The 11,781-nt window shown below is 52.7% G+C and overlaps 3 protein-coding genes across 3 annotated transcripts; 2 read left to right on the forward strand and 1 right to left on the reverse strand.

The window, feature by feature from the left end:
• Positions 1-601: 601 nt before the first annotated feature.
• Positions 602-3,830, reverse strand: J4E85_000166 (uncharacterized protein; the record flags this gene model as incomplete). The annotated part of the gene is made up of 10 exons (XM_051464460.1): positions 602-668; positions 721-802; positions 871-1,145; positions 1,196-1,535; positions 1,614-2,745; positions 2,803-3,032; positions 3,246-3,367; positions 3,442-3,543; positions 3,604-3,648; positions 3,706-3,830. 10 exons carry the CDS (start codon positions 3,828-3,830, stop codon positions 602-604), a joined length of 2,520 nt encoding a protein of 839 aa, XP_051330981.1.
• A 2,248-nt stretch (positions 3,831-6,078) lies between these two features.
• On the forward strand, positions 6,079-7,044 carry J4E85_000167 (uncharacterized protein; the record flags this gene model as incomplete). Its single annotated transcript, XM_051464461.1, has 1 exon — positions 6,079-7,044. The coding sequence occupies one exon, from the start codon at positions 6,079-6,081 to the stop codon at positions 7,042-7,044; it is 966 nt and encodes a 321-aa protein (XP_051330982.1).
• Positions 7,045-7,778: 734 nt separating this feature from the next.
• CHO2 (phosphatidylethanolamine N-methyltransferase) lies at positions 7,779-11,172 on the forward strand (the record flags this gene model as incomplete). Its single annotated transcript, XM_051464462.1, has 8 exons — positions 7,779-7,968; positions 8,072-8,657; positions 8,710-8,781; positions 8,840-9,581; positions 9,646-9,861; positions 9,947-10,914; positions 10,971-11,061; positions 11,116-11,172. The coding sequence occupies 8 exons, from the start codon at positions 7,779-7,781 to the stop codon at positions 11,170-11,172; spliced, it is 2,922 nt and encodes a 973-aa protein (XP_051330983.1).
• Positions 11,173-11,781: the final 609 nt, after the last annotated feature.

The raw sequence follows: 11,781 nt of genomic DNA on the forward strand, positions 1-11,781 counted from the left end.
AACACCGGGCTCAGCAACTCACTTGAGCGCCTCCGAATCCTCCCACTTGAAAAGAAGACTGTTGACCATGTTAATTCTGTTTGCGCTTTCGAGATCGATCGCGACCTGGGTAGGCTGATGGCGGGAAGGCAGAGCCGCTAGGATTGGATGCTTTGAGAGTGTGAGCGAGAAATGCACGCGCGATTGAGAGGATAATTCTGCTTGGACACGGAGTGCAGTAGAGAAGACGCGCAATTGTTTGGGATTGTGCGTGGCAACGTAGCGGGGCGAGGTGCAATGGCTGTTGACTGGTGTAACAGCGCATCCAGGGTTGCTCCGAGGCTGGCTACGTAATTGTGCGGAAAGAGCGAGTGACTGCGACAACACAACAATGAAAGATTTCTGTAGAGACAGCGACCAACAAGACTTGCGCAAATATCAATTGTGTTCGATCAAAAAGAGTGCCTCCGCGTCGTTGTAAGGAAACGACTCGTCGTCGTTGCGGTGAAGAATGCAGTGAACCGACCATCCGCGAGGTTTCGCGTTGTTGCATCATAACGGCCAGGATTAGACAGGATTTTGACGCCATGCAAACGCGAAGACCACGAATCAAGTACCACTATTAAACATCCGACACAATACGCGCACCTGCCCAGACATAGGGATAGTTGCGTTGATACCAGTTGACGCTTCGACACGTTAGTCATGTGGCCTCATCTGCAGCCACTGTCGCCCACTTACAAGGTCTTACGCCCAGCGATGCGCGGATGCGTCGCCCATGATCCACCCAACGTGACGTTGTGTTTACCGTCGAAGAAATCGGCTGCCTGCTGTCAGCGATACCATCTCATCATGTGTTGAGGAGCAGAAGCCCGTCACATCGCATCATACCTGTATAGCCTGGATACAACTCCATCGGCTCGAAGCCATCATGCTTCTCCAGCACAGTGCTAGTCCACTCCCAAACACCACCCAGGTCAGATTGGCCGCAGAGCTTGTTGCCCTTCTCGGCCACTGAAACTGGATGCCAGTGTTTGAAGCCCACGTTCGTTCCCTCAAGGTCAACGAAAAGATTGCGTGGGTTGAGACTAGATACTGCGCCAGAGTCGCCGTTTGACAAAGTTCGGGATGGTGGTGTCTCAAAAACGCCTTCGTTGATCAAATGGCTGCAGACTGTTAGTCAAGAGTCTACGAGAATGGATAACAGGCATCATACCCGTTCACGGCTGGAATCCTGTTTCCAAGCGAGCTCTCAAATTCCGGCTTCATGCTGTCGACATAGCTGTAGATGCTTCGTGCTTCTTCCATGGTAGGAATGCGACCGCCCATCCAATGCGCACAACCAGCTAATTCGTCGTAGGAGGCGACTACAGGCCATCCCATGACAAATTTCAAGGGAACAGTGCCGTAGACAGTGCGTACAAATTTCCCTTCGGTGATGCTCTGAGGTGATGCATTAACACCTTCATGGTGGCCGTTTACCACGCTGTCTCTCTTTCCAGTGGTCAGGTCCTTGGCGTTTGAGTATGGCTGTTCGCACCACGACGCAGGTATGGCTGGATTCGACAAGTTAGCAGACGAGCTCAAGCTTTTGAGCAATACACGCGAAAACTCCCGCTGCAAAGATTACATACCTGTCTTTCCTGTCTTAGACAGATATGTGGCATACTCCCCATTTGTGATTGGCCGAGCCTTTGCGCGGAAGGACTTGACATGTGCTGAGCGGTGAGGCCTCTCGTTATCCCAGCCAAAGTAACGCTTGGTCTCAAAGTCATTCTCTGGGTCTTCGAGACCGATGTCGATGTCCGCTTCGGGAATTGTGAACCACTCGTTAGCGGTTGCTAGGGTCTCAGATTGCGCCGCAAACGCCGAAAAGTCCGGGAGTTTGGTTCCTGGAGGTGGCAAGACCTTGTCACTCTGGATCAGCATATAGAGCAATGTCTCCAGGTGCATGGCTTCATGTTCAAAGCCAATCCACAGTGCTCGCGACACGCGACCGTTCGACTCTGCTTCTCCCGAAGTGTACAGCGCCTCAACCTTTTGTCGCACAGTCTCTTGAAACTTCAGGATTGTCTCCAGCGGGGGCCACGCTTCGGGAACCTCGGAGTGAGCATGACATTGAGTTGGGTCTTCAACATCAGGGTCAACACCACGTTCAAAGATCTTCCAGAAGTAGGCGGGGTCTGACGGCTTGCCATCAGTGGCACGGGCGATGTGGATGTCCAAGAATGTAGGAATGTGGCCAAGGTAGAAGATGCACTCGTTGCGAAGCTTGATCGGCTTAGATAGTAGCTCTTCTTCGGGTATCATGTCCTTCGTGACCGCGTCCCAGGCCGTCCAAAGCTCACGCCACTCGGTCAAAGATGGCACCGGCTTCGCTGCGTATTCCTCAGGTTTGGTAGGGAAGAACATTGCAGGCTTCGAGACGAAATGCAGGCCGTAATCGCCCTTCGAGTTGGTCCACACAACGTTCTCTGCGAGTTTGGCCAATTCCCAGAGCTCCTTTGCTTCCTCGCGACTGTACTTGTAGGATTCTTCGATACGAACTCTCTCGCCCTGCTTGATATGAACACCGTCGACGACAGTGTCTTTGCGTGGTGCGACAAAAGCGTGATGTCTTCCAGCCTGTTCGTCGTACTCTCCAATGGCTTCCCAGTCCTGGATGTCGAAAGCTTCCTCGCCCATGAGTGCGTTTGCGTGCTTCAGCCCGTTGAGAATGAACTTGTGTGTTACACCGCCGCGATCGTTGTATGCATGGTAAACACGCTAGTATAGGAATCTGATCAGTGGGTGTTTGCATGCCTGTGGGGACAATAGATTTACCTCGGGATCCTTGCATGAATCGATACCGATAAGCATGGTATCGCCAGTCTGGAGAACCGCACCAAATCCAGCAAGGAATGGCGGTACTTCATGGCGCTTGAAATTGCCCAAGCTTGAGCCCAGCCAAAGGATTGTTTTCGGTTTCGCTTCGATTTCGGGAGTCTTCAGCCACTCAAGGGCATCATCATAGGTGCCATAGAGGCCAAAGCATTTGACGTGTTTGTACCCTTCTGCGTGCTTGATTAGCGAGTTTCGGCAGTTCGCGTTGCCCGGTATTGCGCAATGATAAGGAGATAAGTGTCCGGGCCACTACTACGTTGAGGTGCATGTATGCAGGCTCATGTAGGTCTAAGCCACTTTCACAGGAAACTGATGCAAGCGTGTCGCACTATACAAACCCCACGACTCCCCTCAATGTTAAGCATGATAGAATGAATCCTCACCTGTAGGTATCTCCCCAAATGTTCTCTCCAGCTCCGGCAGGGAAAGGTCGACAGCGTAGTACTCGACGTCTTTGCCAAGACGGTCGACGGCTTGCAAGAGTATGTTGACTTTTCTGAGGTTGCTGCAAACACATTAGTATTCACGAAGCACAGGGCTCGTTTCCAATCTCTTGCGCAGTGCGAGCCAGGACCGTACCCGCTCCCCAGTTCCACGACAATGGACCCCGTCGGGATTCGTTCGGCGATTTTCTCCGCATACGTCTCGAGGACTTCAATCTCGGCATTCGTTAGGTAATACCTAACATTGCGAACATTCATCAGCTTGGTGTTCATATAAACCAAGCGTGAAGCTGCTCACTCCTCTTGGTACGTGATCTCTTCGAATAGACGAAGGCCTTCTTGGCTAACAGCAGAGACAAAAGGTTAGCGTGCATCATGGGCTGACTAAATCGTTGCTTACTCGTAAAGCAGCAACGTAGGCAGCTTTTTTTCGCCGTCACTCTCAGGCCGAAGGCCTTTCTTGATATCAGCGAGGATATCCGACTCGGCAGTGTCCGTGCGTATGTCGATTATTTTGGTCGCCATCTCTCTGGGGTGTTTGGTATTGGATGCTGTAGTCAATCGGTATGCCCCTCAAGAGCCGGTCTACTAGATGCGTCTTATGCCGAGGGTCGCGCGATACTTATACAGCGCGTAAAAGTACGTAATGTGGGTACTCGGACGCTTATGCCGTGCGGTAGCTGACGGTAACTAGAGGGCCGGTAACTGTTCAAACGGAATAGTGTAGAATGCAATGCTCCGTCAGAACGTGTACTGTTTGGCTAGCGGCTGTGGTGGTAATATCACTCGCAAACACGCGACAAATCAGACACGGTTCCTTCTCACGGTCAACGGCGGTGCGAGAAAAACGCCTGTTCGAGTCGAGCACATCATCGGCAACAACCCCACCGAGGCAATCTACTCTGGTACCAATGCCATCCGGAGGCATGGTAGCTGGAACGTCAAGCATTGCTACGAGACCATAATGATGACGTCAATGTGTGCCGGCTAGGGAAAGGACGGAAGTCCGGGAGCAAAGGCAAAGAAGGTCTCGAAAACCGACGCCAAACCACCACGTCCAGGAACACGCTGCAGGGCAGGCTGAGGCTGTTCTTCGGTCGCAAACTTTCGCCGACTGTCATGTTCGTGGATGACCACACTGCCTGCTGCGGGGTCGATGCCTTGCTGCATAAGCGATGCCGTCACAGTGGAGTCGCGAACTTGTTGACACATTACCGTGCGCTCAACCATCCATGGATGGCTGGGCATGGCAACGTGATTGGGAAGGCGGGCGGCTTGTTGGACGCGGTTGGCATTGGCGTAGGCGGCATGGAGAGTGTCAGGTACAAGCGTATTAACGAGCAGAAACATGTGGGCAGCAACAGTGACGACCGTCTGGTGCAGGATTATCACGTGATCGGCTGTGGGCCTTGGCTTCAGCCGATGCACGACTGGGCAATAAGGTTACGATGACGCGAGGTGCAACACCGCCGCGGAACAGCAGCGCGCGGAAAAGTCCGCGCGTCAGAAAACGATCATCTGACTTTGTGCACATTCACCATCAATGCCAGTCATCCATGAATCGTCCGCTGGAGGTCGTGCTGAAAAGCCACGATCCGCACGCCAGGCAACAACCTTGATCGTCTGCATACCCGCTGTGACATGACACGCATGTAGGTGCTCTCACTTACGCGCTGTCCCGCTTTGAGGTCAATCACGCTCCCTTTCAATATCAGCTCAGCCCTCATACCACGAAACGATCGCAGTGCATTTGATGGCTGACTCTGGGTCGTTCTGCGCAGAAGTGCCAATGCTTGTTCTCGAGGCGCATCCGTCGCTCCTTACTCACCAGTCTGCCAATATCCAACGTCTCTTTCAAAATGAGGGCTGCCGAAGAATTCAAGCAAACACAGCTCGTCTGGGACTCCCCTTTGATGTGCGCATACGAGCTGTCATATCATCTCACCGATGCTGAGTCGCCTCGAATGACGCTACGCACCAAGCACAGAAGCACACCGTAGCTTCCCCCTTGCATAGGGCATCACAATACCACGGCCGAACAAACGAACGGCATCCGCTAGAGCCGTACCTGATCCCATCACCACCGCCCATCTCCGCACGCCGTTTGAAACGTCTCAAGTACTGAATCCAGTTCACGCGAACGCTTACGAAGTTTCAATGCGCCTGACACGGTCATCAGACCTGGAATGGAGACGTTTTCAACAAAGACGGCGAAGCAGCAATCGTGCAAACCTTCGCACCCCGCATGAATGTCGTGCTTCATGGGTCTAGCGGCCTGGGCGGCCTGAGCGGCTTGAGCAGCCCATGATAGAAGAGCCCAGTACAGAGCCTGGCTGCGGCAAGCCTCCCGACACCCCTTGGTGGCCCTTCCAAGGTTGCAATTGTCTCCGGGCAGATGGCTTTGTCGCAGTCTGGTTACGAGTCTTATTGCTCCGTGATGGCTAAGAGATGGGCGTCTGGCCGCCAACCGCGCTGACACTCGAGTCGGGCGTTACGCCACTGCTGTTCCCGAGCCTTGCTCGCACTTGTTGTTCCCGTTATTCGCGACATCGTTCATATTGTATGGAACAAGCCCGCGCTAAAGGTGATTAGTCTCTATTGAACCTAGACGTTGCGGTCTGCTGAGTTCGCCCGCAATCAAATAAGTCTCTTAATCAGACGAAGCGGAAGCCTTGCATTTACAACATCTCCTATTTCATGTGCTGGACATCAGTTGTAACCCAATTTATTACTCACTAAGCCCGCAAAAAGCGACTACTGTACCGCCCGCAACATGGGCCCCTCTCAGCTGTGGGTCACCCCCGTTACCAACAGCTTCTTCCCTACGAACGAGCTTCCAACTTGGAATGCCGATCTTTCGACATTGCAGTCCGAGAAGGAAATCCTGGAGGATGGACTCGCCAACTGTGTTACCTATCTGCAGGTTCTACGTAAGAAGCAAGCTCGAACAGAACGCCGGCTGGTCACAGATCCCTCACTACCACGCAAGAAGAAGAAGCGGTTCCAGCAGGTCAAACGTGAATTAGAGAAAGAAATAAAGCATCGAGAGCAGGATGAACAGGCTTTTCTCAACAACCTCCAGGCTTGCAAAGCAAACATTTACATCGCCGAGACCGTCTCTCTGCCATCTACAGCCATATCCTCAACGTTACCAGACTTTGGCTCGATCTCGACAGGATGCTCGTACCCAAGAGACTTGGAATCGGCGCCCACAGAAACGAGTTGGAACGGTTGGACGGATGAGTCGGTCCTCTCGCCATTTCAGAGAGAAAGCATCAGCCCCTTTTTCACCTTCGATGTCGCCCCGGAAGAGCATCTCGAAGCCAGAAGTACCGACGGAACGATATCGGATGACTACAAACAACCACTCGATGCCCAGCATACCCGAAAGATCAACCCTATACAATCTGCATCGTCCAACACGCGGACCCATCTTCTGCTGAGCCCCGAGGCTCCGACATTCCACCCTCAGTCCACGTATACGAACCAGAAAGGGATTGTAGCTACACGACTAGCCGAAATCAACCTTCCTTCGGCAATGGCAGTAACAACGTCAAGTATAGTGGTGTTGGAGCTTCTGGACAGATGCCTCGTCAGTTATGCGGGCATGGGCCAAGCACGACGGCAGGGTTCACTTGGGAACATAGAAGATCACTTAGGTAGTCTGCGTTTGGCCAAGCCTAGCCCGGACGCAACTGTCACGGGCGGCAAGCTCAAGTACAGAAGAGGCTCCCTATGATGAGACCACGCTGGCATGTTAGGCAGGTTCCATAACACCCCACGGCACACAATACTATTGGCAGGGTCCCACACTCATTGGTGCGGTCAGCAGTATATATAATTGGATCCACACATTTCCGTCACGTTCGATCGCTTCCGATGGCGCCTTTCTTCAACTCGACAGCAGGCACGGTTGGCGAATGTGGGTTCATCGGAGCAAAAGCTGTTCAGGGAAGATGCAAGATAGGGCGTTTGAGCGGGAGAGAAGGATGTAGCTACAGGCTGTTGATATTTACCATGTGAAATACAAGAATTGGTTGCTTGCGCTTGTCATCTGGCCTCGGCCCATCGCTGCCGTATTTGGTGAAGCGGGCTGCCCCACACTGTGCCGTCATCACAGCGCACCCGTGTTTGCGCGACTTGCAGACAACCGAACCACCTCTCCCCTCAGATCCACGTTCAACATCTGCACGCTAGCTAGAGTTCAACACTCTACGCCCGTCCGTCGGCCCAAAGCAGAGAAGCGCGATTTCTTGGTGTCTTAGAAAGACGGAACCTAGAGCCGTGCTGTGTGGCTCCAACGAGTGCCTCCACGCCATCCCGGCAGTTCATACAGCAGACCACTGCGCAGTGCTTGCATAGCGTCGCGGCAAGCTCGCGCCGCAGCCGTCGCAGCAATATCAACCGGCGAACCCCTCACCTGGCGGGTGCTGCAAGAATCGACACCTTTTCCATTGCTTCGTCTCATCCAACATGGCTGATGTTAGCAATGGGTCCAGCGCCGACGATAGCCAGCTACGCGAGCGGCCGTCGGCTAAGCCGCTGCATCTCAACAACGCAGACGATGCTAAGCAAAAGGTTTTGGAGCTGAACGACCACGAAGACAAGAACCACAAAGATGACAGCAAGAAACGCACCTATGGAAGAACTCCAGACGGTACAGGTACGTCTCCGCTGGTGCTGCACCGACGCAAAAAGCAATTACCATGCATGCATAGCGTGTCTGCTTGTACCACGAACTACTCATACTAACACCACACGTCTAGTCTTCATCGTTCCACAGACTCACGACATGGTCTCGCAGCTGCTCTCGCCCTCGCAACCCAAGAACCTGTCCGATATAGCAGTCCTCGCCGTGCTTGCTGCCCTGATCTTGACCTTTTTCGTACTGCCCAAAAGCGCCCGCATACCCATATTCGCAATCATCTTCCTCTTCTGGCGCGCCGGTTACAATGCCGGTATTGGCTGGTTGCTCGATGGCCAGTCTAAACACAACCGTCTCGTCCTCTGGGCGAAACAAAGCCATGTCTTCGAGAAGCCTGAATCTGGCAAGAACCCACACCCCGCCCTGTATAAGCTCCTCAAGCGGGAACTAGAGACCAAGATCCCGAACGATTACAACTTCGACGAAGCGCCGCTTGAGTACAACACGTGGCTCGTGTTTAGGCGTGTAGTAGACCTTATACTCATGTGTGACTTTGTTTCATACTGCCTGTTCGCCCTCGCCTGCTTCAACCGTCCCCAAGAAAGCTTCTTCTTGTGGATTCTGCGCTGGACGACGGGCATTGTTCTATTCCTCTTCAACCTGTGGGTCAAGCTAGACGCCCACAGAGTTGTCAAGGACTTCGCTTGGTTGGGGACCCTTCCCTGACTCTGAAAGATAGACATCTAACATGCGAGACAGGTATTGGGGCGATTTCTTCTACCTCATTGATCAAAGCCTGACCTTCGATGGCGTCTTTGAGATGGCACCGCAGTAAGAGGCTCCATGTTACTTTCAGCCTGAAAAAGACACTAACTCGCCGGTCCACCAGTCCCATGTATTCAATAGGCTATGCTGGATACTATGGTATCGCCCTCATGATGGCAAGCTACAAAGTCCTAGCAATCTCGATTATCGCCCATGCAGCCCAATTTGCCTTCCTTTCCATAGTAGAGGAGCCTCACATAAACCGCTTGTACAATCCGCCGCCACCCCGCCGTACGCGCCATAATTCTGGCGATCTCCAGCTCGAAGACCGGCCCAAAACTAGCCAGTCTGATGTCGCCTTCTCTGATACCGCCTACGATCCCACCAAGCACCAACCAGCCCAAACGCACCACATTGTAGGGCCCCTGAACACGGATTTTCATCGATCTATTGATCTCACGGTAGTATTGCTTTCGTTCTACATGATGTGCTTGGCGACGCTAACACCCAACACTTGGTTGGTAAGAACATTTCTCTTCATCAACGCCTTCGGGTGGCGGCTCTGGTACGCGCTGGGACTAGGCTACATTCTAGATCGACAGTCGAAAAAGAAGAACTGGACCAAACATTTCATCAAGTACGGCGACACGAAGGAGGAAGCCTGGCGCCAATGGAAATCTCTATACCACATGAGCATGACCATGAGCCACGCCTCGTTTCTCGCCGTGGCATGGAAGATGTACAGTCTTCCTGCTGATGGTCTCAATGGTCTCACGCTTTTCCGACATGTCCTTGGCTCGGGTATGATCGTACTTCAGCTGTGGGTTGCCATGAGCATCTACGAGTCTCTGGGCGAGTTTGGATGGGTAAGTCTTGGAAGTTTGAAATGCATGTAGGATACACGCTAACACTGCATCTTCATCTCTGCAGTTTTGTGGCGACTTCTTCTTCGACCCGCCTTCAAGGTCACTGACTTACTCCGGTATTTATCGTTTCCTGAACAATCCTGAACGAGTTCTCGGATTGGCTGGCGTCTGGGGCGTAGCTCTCATTACTTGGAACCCCGCGATCTTCTATCTTGCTACGACCGCCCATGTCCTCAACCTCGCGTTCCTCCAGTTTGTCGAGAAGCCCCATGTCATCAAGGTGGGTCAACATTTCCTTTAGTCGTGATTCTTCTCGACGTACAATACGGTGCTTGACCAGAACTTTACTGACAGTGTATGCTTAGTTGTATGGGCGAAACCTACGTGAGATGTCGGGAGTCAGTAAAACCGTACGCCAAGCACTACCAGACCCAGTACGCCAGTGGCAGTCGGCAGCCGACGAGTATCTCAACTCTACTATGGAATTCATCGAAGAATTTCTAGACAATGTAAGGCCCAAAGTGGCTGCCCGTGTCGATGCCTTGATCAAGGACACAACAAGCCGGATCAAATTTTACCCATCGCGCATTCCCGTCAGCGGCCGTTCGTCGGAGCCCGTAGGTCTAGATGCGAAGCAATACAGGCTCGAAGTTGAGGGCACCCTTTCGCCGCCGATAGTGGAGCAGCAAAAGAGCGGTGGTCGCGAAGGAGAGCTGGCAAGAACACCAGCTGTTCGTACAAATGGTTTCAGAACACTCATCCTTGAGTACGGTGCACCCATCAGGGTTCGCTGGCAGGCACCTATCAACCACAGCAAGAAAGACTGGATTGGCCTGTACATGGTTGCTGACAACCAGTCTCGGGAAGTTACGCGCATCAGTTCCAACGGGCGATGGGTAGCCACCAACCCTGATGTCTTTGACTCCACGAGAGCTGACGATGGCATTTTGGTCTCGGACAAGCTCGTACCAGCCGATAATACGGATGAGGAGTCATCTGATTGCTACACTGGCGAGGTCGAGTTCCGTGGAGACAAGCTCTGGTGGACTACTGGTGTCTTCGAATTCCGGTATCACCATGGTGGTCGACATCACGTCATGGCGCTCTCACAAGCCTTCGAGATCCGAATCCCCAAGTTTGATGAGACCGACGTTGAAGCAGACGCCAACGGCACGATTCAGCGTGCGGTGGAGGAAGCGCTGCTTCCAGTTATCCAGAACTGCTTTGACCGCGACCCTGAAATCGCGCCATCGACCGCCGAAGAAACCTTTGGCAGTTTGGTCGAGCGAGATGGCAAATTTGCGCGACGTGTTGTCTTCGCAGTCCACCAAATGTAAGTTCTCTCCCTTGGTGCGTTGTTGTCTGGATCATGTGACTAACGATATCCAGGTTCGGTATTGAGTTCGCTCCTGAGGTGGTACAAGCCGATGGCACGGTCAAGAATCTGGCCTGGAGGATCCTTAATGCCAAGAAAGTCTTGGTGAGCCATTCGCGAGCTACAGCATGGAGATTGGGTCACTAACGGCGTTGGCAGGCCCCTTACAGTATGTCGTCCGCTACGCACGGTAGGAACACCCCAACCATGGGTTGAGGAAAGCTTGTACGGCGCACCCGCGATTGGTTCATTGAGACAACAGCAGAAGCTGGGCATTGTCTTCATAGAGGAGGCTTCTAGAAAATGGCCCTTCATCTCGGTAATGAACAGGGTTAGGGTGTCATGCACGTCTTACGAAGACAAACGTGGCGCACACAGACGGCGACATGCGTCTTGGGGCGGTTGATTCATGTACATGGAGGGTGCGTTAGAGTTGCGAATACACGCGATGTAGAGTGTAGAGTAGGAGGTGTACATGAGCATAAAAAGCATCGATTGATTTTGAGTACCTTGGTAAACGTTACTGTGTTAACGTCATGTGATTTGAGCTACACCTTGCAACAAGATACCTTCGCGTAGCCAGTTGTTTCTATGTGATAAAAGCCCAAGGAGTCATATGGGAGAGACTCTGCGACCGCATGCAAAGCTTAGTCACATATGGTTGTGTAGCACCGTACTCGTTGCCCGGTTTGGGCTTGCTGTTCCGACAAACGCATGGAGAGCGCATGGCTCGAGAACTAATGCCCAATGCATTCGTGGACAAGGTGTCAAGGCTGTGCGATGACGGCAAGATTACGAGCTGGATGCGGAGATGATCTTATCAGA

Source organism: Alternaria conjuncta (genome assembly GCF_024043145.1).
Source record: "Alternaria conjuncta strain BMP 0040 chromosome Unknown scaffold_1, whole genome shotgun sequence".
Taxonomy (NCBI): Eukaryota; Fungi; Ascomycota; class Dothideomycetes; order Pleosporales; family Pleosporaceae; genus Alternaria; species Alternaria conjuncta.